The sequence below is a fragment of the Calonectris borealis genome, chromosome Z, assembly GCF_964195595.1.
Source record: "Calonectris borealis chromosome Z, bCalBor7.hap1.2, whole genome shotgun sequence".
In the NCBI taxonomy this organism is placed as follows: Eukaryota; Metazoa; Chordata; class Aves; order Procellariiformes; family Procellariidae; genus Calonectris; species Calonectris borealis.
Window position 1 is genome coordinate 43,304,223 of NC_134352.1, and position 19,751 is coordinate 43,323,973.

The 19,751-nt window shown below is 39.8% G+C and overlaps 1 protein-coding gene across 4 annotated transcripts in view; it reads left to right on the forward strand.

The window, feature by feature from the left end:
- Positions 1-19,751, forward strand: part of FRMD3 (FERM domain containing 3) — a 141,529-nt gene that overhangs the window by 109,606 nt on the left and 12,172 nt on the right. For all 4 annotated transcript variants that reach the window (XM_075137930.1, XM_075137932.1, XM_075137931.1 and 1 more), the window contains exons 7-13: positions 1,070-1,157; positions 2,968-3,056; positions 5,397-5,460; positions 6,479-6,567; positions 10,643-10,717; positions 11,288-11,356; positions 14,553-14,674. In XM_075137930.1, coding sequence (XP_074994031.1) covers positions 1,070-1,157; positions 2,968-3,056; positions 5,397-5,460; positions 6,479-6,567; positions 10,643-10,717; positions 11,288-11,356; positions 14,553-14,674 — 596 coding nt within the window. The remainder of the gene's footprint in view (positions 1-1,069; positions 1,158-2,967; positions 3,057-5,396; positions 5,461-6,478; positions 6,568-10,642; positions 10,718-11,287; positions 11,357-14,552; positions 14,675-19,751) is intronic.

Genomic DNA, 19,751 nt, shown 5'->3' on the forward strand with positions numbered 1-19,751 from the left:
AGACTGAACTTTGGGCCAGGTACTGAATCTTGTATGTCAGTGCTTGTTGGTTTCTAGCCAACTGGGGGATAACAGACCTACAGGGAAATTATTCTACACCAGTGCACAGAGCAGCTTTTAAATGCCAATTCCCGAGTGCCACTGGTCACAGTGTGAGACTGGACCCCAAAATGCAGGGGTAAGATAAAGTATGACTGTTGCTGTGTTCCTTGAAGATTTGTCTATGGCTCATTTTTTGGATAATTTGCATGAGAGGCATTTATGAGGCCTGGCTTTCTAAAGGTCCTAAGCAGTGCTCATTGTCACAAAACCGTATTCTCTATCAGAATCATGTACTCTAGTCGTGCAAATACACTAATAAAATAATCCTCAGAACAGTTCCCTGAGAAACAGGCATTGTAAATCTGTGTTAGAGCTTATTGTAAAGGCAGGAGTTAGAAGAGCAGAAATCAAATAATAAAACTTACTCTAGAACTCAAGTCTTGCATGCCATGTTTCAGGCTTTAGTGTATATTCATGGTTGATTATAGACACCCTAAAAATAGGAGCATATAATGGAAATTCTGAACTATCATGATGGTAACAGGCACTGCTATAATTAGGCATGCATCTGAGTAGACAGTGTAATATGATTGCCGTGTTTATACCCTGCACTGGAAAGAATGTTTGTTAATCTGCACAATCCTTTTAAATGAGTTGGGGAGCAAGAGTTTGTGGAAAAAAGATGCTGAGGTTTATTTCATATTCAGGCTGACGTGCGTGTATATCAAAAGACAACAGATACTTGCAGAATATTGGATAACTCTGGTTGACTGCATAACATGTTGTTATCTCAGGATTGAGAAAAAAACATCAGAATTTACCTGAAAACATCAGGCACTGTACAATTCAGCAGGAGAAAACATGTGAAAAATTTTCTATCTTTATATTATAAACAGAACATGGTTGAAATAGTTTCAGTAAGAATTTTTCTTTCCTCCCTTTTTAGGCATTTAAACTCTCCAGTCAAAAATTCTTTTTCTCCTATTTTCTTTTTGCTGTCAAACTACTGTTTCTTTTGTAATTTCAGGGGTCAGAGCCCAGCTGTTGCTGAATTCAACTTGCTCCTGAAAGCATATTCTTTGGAAACTTACGGTGTTGATCCTCATCCTTGCAAGGTAACGGTTCTTTTTACTAACATTCAATAAAATGTTCTTTTTACTAACATTTAGTAAAATGCCATTAATTGAATTGATTTAGCTTTGTTTTTTATCCAGGCACAAATAGGGAGTAATTCATAAAAGAACTTGCCCTGGAACTACATATTACTTTTAAGCCTTGGAAGAACATTGACTGGTTGACATTTCTGCATCAGTCAAAGGAAAGGTCTCTCCAGAGAAAGCAGAACATCAAAGGAGAATGTAGTAGAGTGTCATGACAAAAGCTTTGATTATACTTCATAATTTCTTTGCATTTAATGCAAAGGTTTCTCTAAATACTCCAGGTGTGAAATATTTTATGTTTGCCAAGACGTTCAGGATTCAACATTATTCTTGTCTAGAAGATGCAACAAATCGTTAGTCCTTGGCAGATCAGTTTTTCAAACACCATCAAAATATGCAAATCTTAGGAAGAACAGCAAACCAAATGTATAGAGAGGAGAACCAGATATACATTTGCATATTCCTCCACTTTGCTGTTTTGTGGTTCTCTATAAGAAGGTGGTTTTAGTTACCAGTTCTGATTATCCCTTACACCTGCGTTTTTAATTACTTGGTTTTATCTGCGTAATCTGCAGTGTTTGTTTTTAGTGTTACTTGCTTCATATTTTAACTGCTGCTTTTACTTTGACTTGTATACCATCTCTTTTGGTGGAACAGCAAAACTGTGAACTGTTCTGGTGGTGGGCTCTAAACAGTCAGCTCTAACATAGAGTTGCATCGTATTTCATATGTACTTTGCTAGGAATGGTGGTCCTGTGTGAAATACAGGGTCTGGTTCAGAGCTCAGTGAAGTCAGCGACTTAGTAAAGTTTAGTTTGAAACTATACTGCAGATTTTCAGAGTGCATCCCAGAGACTTATGTTGGCACTTAGGACAGAGTCAAAACTGGCTCCGAATTTCCTCTTTACCTGTGTGGCAGGGTTTGTAGTGTGAGGGCATGCAGGGGTTCACGGCCCATGCTTAAGGAAAATTTTTCAGTATCTGGAAGTGAACTGCAAAGCAAGGTGCTTCCCTGGCTCCTTACGATGTGCTCCATCCAGTGCTGTGGCTGCTACTCCAGAAGCATCACTATTTCTGTTCCCCCTTATTTTGTTAGTGGAACGTAAGGCACAATGATGTTGACTAACTTTAGCAAGGTGAGGGTCTGGAACTTGGGATGGACAGGAAATCCAGTTAATACAAAACTCACCTGAATCGTTGTGCAAAAGCTATGAGCCAGAACTTTTATTGTGGAACTAAAAATTTTAAAAATGGTCTTTCCTATTTGAAGGGCAAGTATCACCATATGTTCTGGTTTATACTCAAGAGTACTTGCTTGATGTAGTAAATGCTGTCTGTCAGCAGTACTTCCAACACAACATCTTGCAGAGGAACGATGTATTGTGAAATCTTAAAAAATACCAGTGTTGAAGCAGATATGAATCTCTGGTTTGTGTTAGTCAGCACGTTAAGGATGGGACATACGCAGCAGTATGTTTTCAACAAAATTAGTAAGTATACCTATGGATTCCCCGTTGTCATCAGCTACAGGTAGATAGAAACAAAGCATAAGATGCTGTTACTCACTTAAATGCCTAGAAATAAATGAGGCCTGTATTGCCCACAGCAGTCTTTGTTCTTTAGAAGTGTACAATTTGAAGGCAAAATTTATTTCGAAAGGGAAAACAAAATAGAGGTAATCTATAGTGGAGTAACAATTCATGCTATCAGTAAGAAATACCTCACTGGATGAGGGGAAAATTATATTTCTTTTTTTTCTTTCAAGGACTCAACGGGGATGACTACATTTTTAGGATTCACAGCTGCAGGATTTGTAGTCTTCCAGGGGAATAAAAGAATTCATTTGTTAAAATGGTAAGCATGTGAAGTAAGAGTAGATTAATATGCAAGAGTCTCTTCTCCTGTGTCTTCCCTTCTTCCTACTATCTTCACCTGCATCTGTTGTCTTCAAGGTGAACCACATGAATATTCCTTCTCATGCCCCATCATGTTTCTCTTTTAAAGGATCTTAGATGAGAAGTAGAATAGTAATAATTTGGTCTCATTCTTCGTCCAGTGAAAATTATTCCACAGGGTGCATTAGTCAACATAATGCACAAATGCCAAAATTGAGTAAGCTGATTCTTCAACTATGCTGTAGATCACCAGTGGGGCTTTTGGCAGAGATGTCTGGAAGAATTTACAAGAGTCCACCTGCATCTTTATTTGTGACTCTTGGAAATATTGCTATTTCCTCATTTAATTAACCTCACCTTGAAAAGAACTATTAAACTACGTATTAAAGAACTAGTAAAGAACGTAAGCAGAGAAGGAGATGAGAATGCCTTTGAATTTTTATTTTTTAGCCTCTTTATTTAAGAAGTAGACACTTACGCAATTGTCCTTGGTTGGTCTGGCTTTGCTTTTCTTTTCTGCTCCTGTAAAACATTTGACTTAATTGGGCAGCCTCAGCCACATTTGAGCTTCCGCAGGTGGTGTAACAGCAGCTGGGCATGCCCTCAGTAATGTGGTGCAGAGTGAGCACAGTCACGCTCGGACATTGATAAATCTCATTTTAGCCCTGCTGCTGAACAGATGCCAACAGCAGTTACTTAGATGTGGCTGCTCCACCTCAGTGCTCCCAGCCTGTCTTGTGGGAAAAAGATGGGCAGGAGGTTGAAGAAACGATGAGGTGGTTTTTTTGTGTAGAGCCAGTCTCTTTGCTGCATATCCATAGAAACCTCCCCAAGAGCTGACTAACCTGAAATCCTCAGAGGTATAAAGTCGGCATGGTCCTGTCTGTACGATTCAGTTCCATGTGGAACTCTGGGGACGTGTCTGTCAAATACATTTGTGATCCTGGATTTGTGCTGCAGGTTCCCTAGGGTTAATTTCAGGTAGCCCTTGTCACAGTGCTTTGGTGGTTTGTGCTTTTGGCATAAGGACAACGTAACTGTAATGTTAGTCTACGGTGCAGGGAGGAGAGAACAGCACTTGCAGAGCATGTATCCACCATACTGTGGGAAATGAGTTTCACAGCGCTTAGTTTTTCATGTTACTCCAGGATAACGTGTCCCTTCGGAGATCTCGGTGTATTCATTTAGTCCATTGGCATTAAACCAGATACAAAATGAAATAGTGATAGAGGAAACGCCGTTAAACTGTCTCAGTGTTACGCTGGCCGTTGGAAGGTCGATCTGGTGAGATTTATCTGAACGCCATGTACTGCTCCTTTCATTTCTGAGACCTAGAAGTGAGCGCTAGTAGCTTTAACTGATATTAGCTGAAATTTGCACTACACAATAAAAATCCAAATTCATATCTGAGATTTCCTTTGCAATGGAAAAGCTTTCTCATCTGGAATCATTTTTTGTTGTTGTTGTTTAATGTTAAAGCAAAACTCTTGTTACAAAGTTTCTGGGATAGCATTGTTCTTGCCTCCAGAATCGTTCCCATTTCAACCATCTGACATCCAAAATCTTTAGAGAAGTTTGTGAAAAACTAGAGTGTCTCCATTTTAGCTGTGGTAATGACAAAATTTTCATTACAATTTAAGCAGAGGCATCATATTGCCTTTACATCGTGCATCACTATTCCATATGTAGACTGTGCTTTCAGCCTTGGTTAAATTAAACTTTGATACAGTTTTGCAACTCACAAGGCCCCAATAATAAGTGCTGTCAAACATTTTCTTCTTCTTCCTGTTGTGTTCTGTCTGTAAGTAGTCAGTTACTAAGATGTGTGATATGGAACTACAAATAAGTAAGGGCAGAGATAAGACGTTGCTGGTAAAAAGTGCCTGCATCTAGAAAATTGTATGCCTTCTTATGCAACATATGCAAGCTAAAATTGTCTTTCCCTCAATTTAATTACATTAGATTTTAAGATGTAAGAGGAATTACAAACTGTGTAATAAATAGAATGTAAACATAAGCTTCTGCCTACTTTTAATTTCCTCTGCGTTTTCCAGCAGTCAAAATTAATTCTTTGAAGGTGCATAGGGATGTAAAAGAAATACTTTAGGCTTATCTTCCCTACTCTAAAGAAGATTAGAATATTAAATGCTTTTTTGCTAAAGGTTGTAAGATTTCTGTTGAGGCTCTTTGTCATTTGACAGCCTGCTTGACTTTGGTAATCAGGGAAACATGCATGCAAGTTGCTTTTCTTACCTGTAGATCTATTTTTCCTATACTTAAATGATTTTTCTCTTTCTAGGTGTGATGTCTATAAACTGAAATTTGAAGGGAAGACTTTTTATGTGTTTGGAGCTCAGAAAGAGGTCAGGTTTAATATTCTTACAGAACTTCTGTATTGGATTTAGAGTCAACTAAAATATAATGTTATTTTTTAACTAAACAAATTTCTAAAAAATCAATAATTGTACTTCATATTGTAACTAAAATATAGAATATGAGTGAATGTGAATATTGCTGTTGTCAAAAGAATGCCTAATTTGCAAAGGGTTGAGACATTTCTCACTTAACATTCATGCAGTGCTATGTTGATTGCTCGTGGTTTTGGTTGTCTCTGTAGTCAATTTTTAAAGGATTTTAAAGCGCTAAAGCTGTACCCACCCACTCTAAAGCATCAGCGACATCTGTATATGATTGAAAATTCAGGTGGGCATTGATACCTGGATCAATGTGAGGTATTTCTGGCTAATTATGATCATCTCCTCAAATCTTGGTCAGCTGAATAGGCTGGAGTCTGTCCTAGGTAGTTAGGAGTCCTATCATTGGGCTCTTGCCATTGCAATCATAGAGATTTTTGCCTACAGCATGCTATAATCAGTTCTTCCCCCAGGGCAGAGTGATATAGCCCAAGATTATGGCTTTGGATGCAATCTAGATGAGGAATAGAAAGTGGAGGAAGGAAATAACAAGAGAGGTATCAGGGGCTGTTTGTGTGGTTGACAGTAGGACACAAAGAACAGGGAGAAGGAGGTGGTAAGTAGTGCAGCAACTGTGCAATGTGGAATATTGAACATAGAGACTTTCCTCCTTTGATTTTGGCCTGAAGACAGTTGGTACAGATTCATTCTACAAGCCGCTTGCACATAGCTCTTCTCTGCCCCCTCGAAGCATCCCCTTTTATTTCTGAAACAATTGCCTGGGCAGTTTAAATATCAGCTACATAGGGGTTGTACTTCTGTGGGTGAATCACAGATGGAGGCTACACAGGAAAACTTGGTCTTCAGTGTATGTGGTTCATGGTGATGCTGTCAGGTACAGCTACTTCAATTTTTGAAAATTCAGCATTTTCATTACTTTTATTTGCTTTCTTTTCCTTGCACTTAGAAAAAGGCTGTGCTGTCATTCCATACCTCTACACCAGCAGCCTGCAAGCATCTTTGGAAATGTGGGGTGGAGAATCAGGCTTTTTACAAGTATGTAAACCTGAAGTCATTATCTATACTAAAAGTAAAAAAAGTGCATGTGAGTAGAAGATTGTTCAATGTGAAATGTTCCATTTCATTAACAGAATTCAAAATGCAAACTGAAAATATGCAAATTATTGGGGAATATTATTTCATTTCAAGCCAGTATTATAAATTGTTTAAAATCTGAATGAGGCAGGAGGGTTTTGGCAGTGAATAATTACACTTTTTCCAGCACACGGTTTTTGCTGCTCTATAGTGTGACGTTGGATGGACCCAGTACTGCACTTGTGTCTGAGAACATAGTTGTTAATCTCAGCCCTGCTGTTGAATACCTTGACAATGGAGGAAAAAATCTGGTATGCTTGATTCTCTGGGCTTTTCTGCCAGTAGGAAATGTTCTCCCACTTGAAATCCAACGTTTAGTAAGAGTTGATTGGGAAGAAAAAAAAAAATTCTCTGCAATGATTGAAAAAAAAAAAAAAGACAATGTTCTTAGATAGGTTTTAAACATACATCTCATTTAAAAAAAAAAAAAAGCCTGTAAATTGACAAGAAAAAAGGAGTATCTTCCTCCCTATTCCCTAAAAGACAACCTGAAAATAATTCGTCATTAAAAAGCTCTTACGCATTCTCTCTGCCCTCCATTGACTTTGTCAGATCTGTTTATTGATGCTTCCCTTCAGGCATGTAGCTTTTATTCTTGCTACTTAGTCTCTCCTTACGGCATCTTACATATTTTATAAAAAATACTGTTTCTGTTTTGGAGCATCGCAACACCAGGGGGCTGTTATAAGCGTAAATAATAACTAAGTAGAAAGAATGCGTCTTCTAAGAAGGATGTTAATGACCTGCTTTATTTTGAAGAAGATTCATTCTTTCGTTTCAACACTGATACAATAATATATCAATATAATCTATTCAATGAATATATTCAATGAAGAAACGGGAAATATGAGCTGGCACTATACAGCTGTTAATTATGTTAACATCTACTGTGTTTGAGACTGAATTAATAAAAAGATTATCAGGAAGTGATTTCCATTGGAATACATGTAAATAGGAAAATAGTGGGTTGAGCAATTTTGAGTGGTGTTTGAGCAGTTTTATTTTATGTTACTAGAAATAAATATAGGGGATAGGAAACAATTCCCACCAAAAGGAGAGAAATTAGTGCTTGAAGTAAAGATGTCTGAAGAAGACTCATAGGAATATCATCTCTCTGCTTTTATTGTTAAATGGTTGTAATATTAACTGTTTGGGTTTTGGTCACAAATACCACTCCACCAATGGTTGTGGTGGGTTTGGCCTTGACTAGGTGCCAGATGCCCACCCAGCTGCTCTCTCACTCCCTCTCCTCAACAGGTCAAGGAGAGAAAATAAGACAAAAAAGCTCATGGGTTGGGATAAAGATAGGAAAATTACTTAGCAGTTACTGTCGTGGGCAAACCAGACTTGCCTTGGGGAAGGTTAATTTAATTTGTTTCTCACCGTCTTACTCTATTTTTAAATGGCAATAAAGACAAAATCAAAACCACCCCTCCGTGTCTTCCCAGGCTCAACTTCACTCCTTCATTCCCGACTCCTCTATATCCTCCTTGCCCCGAGGAGCACAGGGAGATGGGGAATGGGGGTTTCAGTCAGTTCACAGCAGTTTCTCTCTGCTGCTCCTTCCTTCTCACACTTTTCCCCTGCTCCAGTGTCCTTCACAAACTGCTCCACCATGGGTTGTTCGTTGCAATCCTCCAGGAGAAACCTGCTGCAGCATGTGTTCCTCTCCGTGGGCCACAACTCCTGCCAGGACCCAGCCCCTCTGTGGGCTCTCCAGGGGCTGCAGCTTCCATCAGGGCATGTGCACCTGCTGTAGTGCAGAGTCCTCCACGGGGTGCAGTGTGGATATCTGCTCTGGCGTCGTCTTCCATGGGCTGCAGGTGGACAGCCTGCTCCACCATGGTCTTCTCCAAGGGGTGCAGCGTAGTCTCTGCTCCGGCACCTGGAGCACCTCCTCCCCCCACTTTCTTCTCTGGCCTTGGTGTCTGCAGGATGCCTCTCTCATGTCTTTTTCTACTTTCCAAATGTCTTCAGGGCACTACTGTGGGGTTATTTCTTTAGCATGACTGCTTAAAATTATGCTTGCCTGTTTCAGTTTTGGTGGGTCTTAAAAGAAGATTGGTAGTGATATTCAATGGAGAGGAACCTGGCTGATAGATTGGAAAATAGTAATGGCTAATATGTGGAGTGCAGAAAAATAACAACAATCCTCCAAACATGAAACTGAAGCCAAAGCAATCTGTAAATAAAGGCTTAGGATAGTGGTTTTGAAACAGCAAAGTTTTCATACATTTCAGAGAAACTGAGCTGTACTGGACTGTTAATTACTTAACAGCATCAGATACATCCTGTCTATAGTCTGTATAATACCAACAAGTTATTCTAATTAGATTAGAACAGATGTAGCCAGGTTGTGTTAAGTAATTCATGATAACAACACTTTGCCTTAATTAGATTTGGTCCTCTTCTCTGCTTAGAAGAGCTTGAGGCTTGGAATTTAAGATAAGGTCGTGATCTCTTGGTATGCCTTGAAAAACAGAGCTTTAGCTCTGTCTCAATCCAGGCTCAGGGTTGACTGTTGGGATTATTTTCAAGTAGATCTAAACCATAAAAAATTGTCTACTAGGGTCTTGGAATGAGAGACTCGGTATGAAATCGATTTGCCATTTTGAAGGCAGGGAACATCAAGGAGATGGCGTGTCTGAGGTACTCTTCCATCATCTTTGTGATAAAAGACTGATAAAAGATTGCCGTGTACTTCGTGATTTGACAGAAGCAGTAGGGTATGATGTAGGCTACTAAGAAGTTGACTGTATAGAGGCATTGGAAATGCAACTACTTTTGGAAACAAGTATGTCCCAATCCAATGTTAGGGGAGGTTTCAATATGATCCCAGGAGCGAGGTTAAGACACAAAAACCGAGGTCAAATGCCAGCAATTTCAAATGTCCTAAACAACTTTTATTATCAGAAGTTAAACTTATTAGCGATACGATAGATTAGAAAAAAGACAGAAATTAAGCAAGCATTCGGGACAGAGTTGCAAGAATAGTCACCACCATGGATCCGCGGCGTCCCGAGGGTCCAAGTCCTTCAAGTGTTTCGTAGGCGGGCAGTCGCGCTCGGGTCCAAATCTCTCGGTGTTTCTGTTTCGGCGGCTAGGCGGTCGCGCCGGGCTCCAAACGTTGGGGGTTTCGGTTTCGGCGGTGGGCGATCACGCCAGGCGGGGTCTGCGGTAGGCGACGGGCGGGGACGTGTCTGGGCAGCCCCCCTTATCCTCCCTCAAGGGCCGCAGTTTCCGTGGCAACGGCACGTACTTGCACTTTGCTACATTCCTGCGCATGCGCCTACGCTTCACGCGGCTCCAGCCTGGCTCTTCACGCGGCGAGCACGCGACTAGCACGCGGCTGCACATGCGCACACGCGCCTCACGACTGCGGCTAGCGCGCCGGCTCTCGTGACCTTCGGTTGACCCCAACCGAATCCTGCGTGCGGCGCAGCCCCTGCAAACCGGAGCGGGTCCCCGTGGCCCCGCTGGCCCTCCCATACTGTGCTTCGCTTAGACAAGCAGGCTTTGAGGCAAATGCTTTACAGTTCAGTCCCGTACAAAGTGTTACCACTTCTTTATTATTTCTTTGCTTTACGAGTGGGAAGGTGGAAGTAGCCGTATCTTCCCACTAACAAGGTAGTGTTAGGGCAAACTTGTCCTAGGGGCTTTTGGTGTGCCACGGTCTTTCCTTCGTCCTGTGAATGAAAGTCACTAGAGGTGCAGCAGGTGTCGGCACTTAATTTTCTTGCTTTCCTATCCCGGTAATCACTTGTTTGATGTTCGGTCATTCTGTGCTGTCTGAATTGTTTTATGTATGCTTTATATTCTAATTTGTATGAGGGCCTTAAAAAAGGTGGAAAGCCCAATTACTGAATGTTACTTTGTGGTATAAAAATAACAAAGCTTGTAGTAGGCCTTGTTCGTTTTCGCTTATCAGGTTCCTTCTGTGCTGAAAATGTGACAACTTGTGTTCTTTTTCTTCAAGGTATGCAAAATCCAGTCAGATCAAGACCATGTCCAGCAGCAAGATATTTTTTAAAGGCAGTAGATTTCGATATAGGTGGGTGTTTGCTGTTTGTTTTTCGTGGTAAACTATTTCAGAAATTAAGAGAAAATGTCAGTAATTACTCATGGCAAATTAAGGGCTTTTCCTTCTTGAGGACCTGTTCACACCTAATCCAGGTCAGGATTCGAAAAATTTTCTGTTGTCTCTTTAGCATCACTTATAAAATAAACTGGAGGCTTCATACAGACTTCTGTCAAAGAGCAGTTTCACCAGAACAGGGCTCCAGTTTTGGTGCAGTTTCTGTAAAAACAAGGATGTGTGGCTAGTGTAGAGATTGTATGCCTCCTGTAACTGGGCAACTTGGGACCAGAGGTGCTTGCAGTCCAGTCCCACTCCTAGCGTTCTACTACAGAAGGTTGCCTTTTCTTCAGTAGCTTTGCAGAAAGTGGTCAGCAGAATTTTTAATCTGGGACATTATATATCCACTACATGCGATATTTTTTTTTTTTGCCTTTTCCTTTTTTCTTTTGAATGTAACTTAATTGTTCATGGATGTATAGTGCTTGGCGTGTAATGAGCTCATCTTAGTATTTACTTCAATATTTATTTCACGTTTTAATGCAGTGGAAAAGTAGCCAAAGAGGTTGTGGAGGCAAGTTCTAAAATCCAGAGGGAACCTCCTGAAGTTCACAGGTATGTCTTGACATTCAATATTAAAGTGTAAGGACTAAGGAGGATTATTGTTCTCTACAGAGAAATTCTCTTTCCTTTACTGTGAGAGGTAATGGCTGTCATTCTGAGCTTCCACAATGAGACATGCAAGCCTTGGGAAATATGTGTTGCCAATGTTAGAAAATTCTGACAATAGCGTATTGTCTCCTTCACAAGGGAACTTAATCTGTGCTGCTTCTAAACTGGGTTTAATCAATCAGTCAGATAAGTAGCTTATATTATTTTCTATGTTATGACATAGACTGTCATTACATGATCTTGACAGAAAAGTACATTCTCATTTCATTCCTGGTTCTTGCCTGGTTTTGAAAGATTCTGGTTTGTGTATGTATATGGGTATGTTTAAAGGTATACGTGATAGTTTTTCCATAACACAGTCAGATTAAAAAGTAAGAAGTTCATTCAGTAAAGAGAAAAAAGATCAGAGAATCCTTTTTTCGGAGGAAAAAGATTTGGCTTGTTAGAAATAAGCAGCTGGACTTCGCAAGCAAACTAATACTGTCTGGTCCTTATCACTCATTGTAGTGACAGTGAAAATTGATAAGAACCTAATTAAAGTCCTTCGGAAGAGAAGAAAGAGGCCAGCAGGAAAAAGCTATTTAAAAATCTTTTTAAAAGGTTACTTAACTTTCTGGACATTCTACAGCCGTATCCCTATTGTTATTGTGATTTTTTTCAGGGGCAAGGGATGTGTGTTTGGTTTATTTTTAATTGAATATGGTGATTCCATCTATATTTGAAAGAAAAGTGGATTGTCTTTATTAAAGGGCAGGAATATATTTGCAGCAAATATTTATAAATAAGCTGTCCAGCCCTATTATGTAATTAGTAGTAAGGCCATGCAGGAATGCTTGTGAACATGCTTTTACATTTAAAAGTGGGGTAAATGATAGTCTAGAATGTGTTAACTGAGAACACAGAAGGCAGAATATTGGTCTATCATTGAGGCAGGGTAGATTACTTGGGCACACAAATGCATTTTAAATGAAAATAGTTACTCACATAAGGAAATAGCTTATTGCCTGCTTTCCATAGGGTTTCTTTCTTCCATAGGGTAAGAGAAGATTTTCACGTCAAATTAATTTTTCTCTTGTATTTTACTTTTCTTTGCTTGCAGTATTTAAAGTATTTTAAACATATTGTTTAAAACTCTTAGTGTACATAAAGAAACAGATCAGAGGACAAAAAAGTTTATAGAGCAATGTCATATGGATTTAACACCCATAAATAGTAATGTATATTTTTTATGATTAACCTTCTTAAAAAGCTTGCGTTTACAATATTATGGTAGCTCCAAGTTCAGTTTCTTAGAAAGACTAAGAAAATGTCTAATGATTTCAAGTGTTTTTATAATGCAGGTTTTGAAATGAGAGACACCAGTAGATAACTTGTCCTTCTAAGAGCACACGTAGGCAAAAAGCACAGAAAATTTTCAGCTCCAAAAAAAGCAAACTTTAGAAACAAGTTAGTCTGTGAAAGAGGATTTGGGGACAGGAAATGGTAGTTTTTCAGATGCAAAACATTTAGAGGAAATAATATGATTGAAGTTAAAAAAAAAAAAATTATATATACATAAAGTTTTCTCTCTCTGCGCCCCCCCGCCCCCCCAAGTCAAATCAATGGTACCATGGCTGCATTGAGAAACATGCAGTTGTGAGGAGGTTACTGTTCAATATCTTTGTGTTTGGATATTACACTTAAAGCACTACAGACTGAAAATCTGTTGGAGTGTGTAGTCATGCAGCATTAATGCGGTGGCAAGTTCTTCTGACAAATACACAGTGAATGATTTAGTATTTTGCTTCCAGGGCATGCCTGAAGGAGGAATCTTTGTAAATAAGTATGGAGTAGGAGCCTTATGGGTGCTCCCAGGCACAACTCTGGTTCTGGGACTTGCTTGATAGCTCTATACAGCAAGCACAAAGATCCAGGGGCTGCGTAACAAGTCTGTGGAGGTACCGTTGGGTTGGAGTGATTGTAATTACAGTAGTCTGAGTGAAAAACTTCTTTGGATAGTGAAAAGTTAAACTAAATCGTTATTAGAGACTGCTCACAGAATGCAAATGAGGATATAAGTAGCTTTGGGCATATGTTAATAAGCAAGGAATCATGGCAATTGAGCAAGAAAGCTTGTTTATCCCCACAGAATATTTAATGACACGTAATGTGACTTAGAGTAGGACATAGCGTTTACCTAAACCCTCAGCAACACACAGTGTCTTCTTTTCACTTGCAAATAGGTGCTTTGTTCAGTTTGTTTATCTATGTGGAATTTTAAGTTGAGTCTTTATGCAAACTTGAAATCCATTTTGTGAAACTTCAGCACTGTACCTATGTACCATTTGAAGTCAAGTAGAATCCTCTTCCCTTTCATCTTTGCTTTTGTCAAAAGTAAATATTTTATAATGTAATGGTTCAGATTTATTGCAGGATTCTTACTTCAGGCCTGTATCATGTAAGTGCTAGATAACATTCTGAAGAGCCGTTTTATTTTCTCAGTAATACGGTTTTAGGCTAATGAGCCTCACGACTGAAGCAAATCATCAGCATTCCTCAAACTTTCCTGAGAAAGTTCAACACTTGCTGTCAGGAAAGCCTGTTAGAGCCAAGTAAGACAAGAAAGAAAACCAGCCTGAGCACCTGGAGGCATGGTCTAGAGGCAGTGTCTGGGGTGCGTGAGAATGAGAGCACTGTGTATCTGTTAACAGAAGGGATACGGTTGTTCCTGCTTTAGTCTTTAGTCTGCAGTAATCAAACCGTAACAAATCCTTTACCGAGTCCCGGAGGCAATGGAACAACATCAGGAAAATGATTTGTATCCTCTCTACCTTCCCCTTCCTTGAAGCCAAGTGCTCATGCCTGCTGTGCAGTGTGGAGCGGCGCAACATGCTGAAATCCTGCAGCAGATGAGAAGGAGTGAGGCTGAGAAAAAGGAAGTAAACCAGCACAAAACCTTCTCTTACACTTCAGATGTTGAAAGGTTTATAGCTGCTGAGGGTGCAACATAACACGGCTGAAAGCAGTGTTCAGCGTGCAGAGCTTGTTATGATAGCTCAAGGCCTATTGTAATTTATGCAAAACAATTCTGAGATGAGACTTATTGGACTGCAGTTGTTTCCTTGTGAATAAACTGACCCTGTTTTCCCTGTTCTTTTAGAACCAGCATTACCCAGAGTCGCAGCTCTCCCTCGTTGAACAAGCAACTCATTATCAACATGGAACCTCTGCAGCCCCTCCTTCCTTCTCCCTGCGAGGAGGAAGAGGTTCCTTTAGATGATGGTGAGTCACTTACCCAATTCTTGCCAAACACTACCAATATTTATTATAAAATGTATGGAAAAAGGTGTGTTAGTGACTCAGGGATATGGAAAAAATCTAATAATTTCCATTAGGAGTACGTCATACTGAGAAATGATTACTAGCTCAAGGAATTGTGCACAAGCTTCATGCAAGATACATTGTGAGGAAAGTTACTGCTCTTAAGCTTTCTGTTTCAAAAATCTTTTTTTAGATTGTCAGGTGAAAGGAACTTAACAGGAAATAAATAATTCAACATAGCACCATTTTACTAAATAGTAACTGCACTTACTCAGGACTGAAAACTGGCAATTTACTGCTAGGTATGTTTTTTTCCTTGCTTCCCTTTACTTTTATATTTCTTTCTTTCTTTTCTAATGTTAGGAAAAACTCTCTGCTAATTTAATTCCATTGACAAAAAGGGACATTATTTGAAGGTCAGCTTGGAAAAAGTCTCTGCTAATTTAATCACATTGACATAAAGGGATGTTATGGGAAGATCAGTTTGAATGTATTTTGTAGAACAAGGTTTTCCATGTATTTGTTTATTCCTTGATATTTTAAAAATCACATTCAACACCTATCTTTTTGAAATGTGGTCATTACAAAGAGGGTTATGAACATTTTAGCCAGTTTAAATGAGGATAACTGCATTCTTCCTAATAAAAAAGGAAGCCAACCAAACAAAACCTAACAGTGGTTCTTACTTGAGATGTTGTGAGCTAATTGTTTCAGAAGTTGGGAAATATGACCACTGCTGTTGCTTTGTTGTGGTCAATTAATGGGAAACAGAAGAGAGTTGAGCAAGTATGTTCATTCATTTTCATGGGAGTACGTCCTAATTTCATTCTATAGGAGTCATATGAACATGTTTTGTTCATTATTCAGAGTTTCAACACTGAGTGTAGTTAAGAACAGGGTGAATTAGATTGTCTATGTATTTAGCTTATTATAATGAGTAGTAGTAGCTGCATGACATGTAGTTAATAATTACTTGTTCACCTCTGCTGTGAAATACGTGTATCTGAGAATTCACTTCTTGGCAGCCAAGTACCAAGCACTGTGTTCCTGCTAGGCAGTTTCCACCACTGCAGAGTACCAACAGCTTGCTGCTTGTAAGACTGCTGTGTCACACTTACAACTCTAAGCAATGAAACCCATTTTTGGAAACTGCTGACTTACCATTGCTATATGCTCACCAGAGAGTGCTGGTTTCAAATGTATGTATTGCATAAGTTTGAAAGTCATGTTTCCTTTTAGTCAGATTGTTGTTAGTACTACGATTTAATAGAAATATTCGCTGGTGAGTTTCCTGTAGGATATGTTATGCATAGTTAAATACCACCAACTGCTAAGTTAACAGTACTTAGCTCTTTTACAGTATTTTCCTGCAGCAAACTTGGCTATATTATCAAATTGCAGCTTGAACTGATCTCACAGCTCTCTGACACTGATGCTGGCTCTCTTCCCCACAGGCACTCAGTCCACTTCTGTGGATTCCCATCTTCTTCTTTGTACCAGCACTAATCACCCCAGAGTGAATTGGGAGAAGTAGTTTAAAAAAAAAAAGGCAACCAAACCAAACCAAAAAAAACCGCCCAAACCCACAACCAACAACCCCCTAACTGTACAGTGTCCCACCACTGGCTGGCTCAACCTTTAAGTGGCTCATCAGAGAGGGTTGGGCAAGGTCCTGGGCGAGGGCAAGGGCAGGAGCAGGAGATGGGGAGAGGGAAGGCAGCTAGCCCTGAGACTGACTCACCTGCATTGGGAAACTGGTTTTAGTGTGTTACACGTGTGAAACAGCCGTGGCATCTCTAAATGTCTGGGCCTGAGGTGGGGGTAGACACCCTGGGGTGCTTTCCAAAGGACCTGCAGATGCTATTGAGAGCACAGTGCAGCCCTGCCTAGGTCAGATGTCCCTACACTGCATGGGTTGGCTCATGCAGCTTCCAGGACCCATGCTCGTATTTCTGCAAGGTGCTGCCGTATGCATACGGATGTTCCAGCTGCTGATGGCCGAGACCTTCACAAGGTGCTGCATTGTGCTGTGTAGATGAGCCCAAGCAACTTGTTAGCAGAGCTGGCTATAATGGCGCTGTCAGCTGTGCTTACCTTGGGTAGACGCAGGAGAGTGAACAGCTTTGTCTTTTAACTGAGAAAAACTTACTTGTTCTTAATTTTAAATTGGCTTTATATATTGTGAGCAAAACACATGGCCAAAAATATGGTGGCCTCAGTGTCTTGAGTAAATACGTCTGCTTCCTGAAACTTCTGGAGACATGAACTCTGAGTTGTCTGAGCCTGGGCGGTATGAAACTGAACTAACAGAAGCTGCCAGGTGAGAGGGAAGATTTTGTGCCAATTACTTGACGGTTGCTAGGGGACAAATCCATCGGAGATGGCGATAGCAGAGTCTGCAGGGGATTTTGAGCAGCTTCAGCCTGCCTTGTTGTCCATCCTTTCAGATGGAAAAAAAACACTATGCAACCAAATATTGAAAAACAACTAAAGGCCAGCCATTCTCCTATTTGAAATTCCATCTTACAAATCTACTCTGGCTATTATACTGAAGAGAAGCTGTCCTCCGAAAAAGCCCAAATTGTCCAGTGGTTTTGCAGACATGTAAGAAAGGGTATACTGACTAAACATGGTCAAAAATGACATAAATGACCACTGTTTGTGGGAAGAGAGATACCGGATGCCCATAATATCACTGTAATAGTTACTTTAGCAGTTGACACTTATGCAAGAGGATTTGAAAACAAGTAATGGCATTTTATTTTTTGTTAGAATGACAGGCAAAAATATCCAGAGTTTGTCTATTGGTGTGTCATTCTTCAAGGGGCAATTCTTTAGTCTGCACTCAGCGGTCATATACAGGTGTCTAATTACTAATTTAAGCACCAGATTTGAATTTAAATGTGCTTACTTAAATGTGCTTTCATTCCTGTTTTAAATTATAGTTATATAAGTGACTTACCTAAGAGATTGGCCAGCAGCCAATACATATTTTATCAAACTAAAAAACTGATCCCAAGTCCTCATGGCTTAGGTATTGCAGGTTATCTCTCAGTGCTTTGTTGCTACTGCTTAAGATTGATTCTTCAGGCTTTCACATTCCTTGTTACTGTCTCTTGTTTTGCACTAATGTCCTTTCTGTCTCAGGAGGAGGAAAGAGGCATGGTAGTGTAAAGATGCAACCATAAAATTACTGTTGTGCGTAGAATGTTATCACATGGAATTAGATTTCATGAGTGTCAGATATGCTTGGAGAGATAATTTCTACCTTTTGAACTTAAAAGACATTGTTCAAAAGGCACCTAGCTACAAAAGTTTTAAGTGTATCCAGAAGTATGATGGCAAAATTCATTTTTGTCACAGATGGCCAAATTAGGTCCTTCTGAATGGTCCTGTTAGGTCCTTTTCATGGTCCTTGCTCCACGTGGAGTTGAGCATGTTAGTTTTTTTTGGTATTGCTATAGCTGTGGCTGCCTTCTTTCACCATCTGATTTAGTGAGACAGTTTATTGCCTGTCCTGATCACTTGGCAATTATTTTGCAGGTAGTAGATCATTGTCTTTGGATTTCCCAGCACCAGATGCTGTCAGGGCTTCACCTATTTGAGTAGTCCAATTGGAAAAAAAAAAAAAAAAAAAAAAGGGCAAAACCACACCCTTGTGTCACAAGATGTTAATGTGGTTTTGACAAAGTGACGAAAACTTCTTTTAAAACTTGCTTGATACTTGTGTGCTCAGGTTTCATACATGAATTATTTTCCTGGTGACATTGACTTTTGCCTTTGGAGCAACCAAATCCATGTTTATCCATGTTTCTCAATTTTTTACTCCCCAGGGCGTTACACACTTTTTAGATGTCCTCATTGACCTTTTAAGATTTTTTTTTCTTATGAAATTGTAAGCCTGTGTGTCTGAGTTGTGTACGGAGAGCTCTTATCCTTTAGCAAACTTAATTTTGTGTGTCATTCAAGTATAAGAAATATTGCATTAATGGCAATTAATTGGCACGAATGATACCTTTACTTTATAATGTGGAGCCTTTGTTGCATCTTACAAGAGTGTATGGGAATGAGTACACACCAGCTACTACCAGTCTAGCTGTCTCTGTATGTGAGTTCTCATCTGTGTAAACTTCGGCTGTAGAGCAGAGGCATATGGAGTTCTTGTGGGTACAGCTTAGGCAACATGAAGTGTGTTGGCCGCTTACGAATAATAGTATGAATAAATATAAAAAATATGCTAGTAAGAAGTGAAATAATGGTAAGTATCTGTTCACATGTTATGTTTGTACAGCAAGAACACTATAACAGTATTGAACACGGTGGTGATTATTGTAAGAATTGGTGCTTTCCAGTTTTTGTAGCTGTGTAACAGTGAAGACTCAGCCCTTTTTTGTGAGATTTTAATGATCATTTTCTGGTTGCTACAGCAGTTATGACAATAAAGGTGAGAAAAGCAGACAGAATCTTACTTTTGAAGTGGTGACAAAATGGAGATAGAAAGCGAAGGGGCACTTGATCTTTCCTCAGACCCACGAGGAAGTGCTTGCAGAGAAGGAAAGGAAGAGAGGAGTGTTTACCCTGCAGGGGGAAGGAGTAAAAAGGAGCACTGCTGGATATTCATACTGTATGGGCCAGGCAGGGGAAAGGAGCCACCGTAAAGACGTTTTCCAAAAGCTCCGTTGAAGCAGATGTCTTTCATGAGGGAAATCACTTGGTATAAAATACACTATTTGCAGGACTCTCTCCTCTGCCGCCTTCTTTCCCACATATTTGTGCAAGGCTTGAAATGAAAGCATTTTCATCCTTTGGTTTACCTTGTAACTAAGGTTTGTAAGCACAGCATAGGATTTTTCCTTTTGTATCTGTGCATTTTCCATAACTACTTTCCAGGCAGTTGTGGCAAACCGACATCAGTGGCCAAATTGAAGCTCTGTAGAAAAATAATGGGCACAGTGTCATTTTGTTCCGTGAAAACAGACCCTAAATGCTGGCCTTTTGTTTCACTGCGCTATGTTTTGATGCCCTGGATATTTTTATG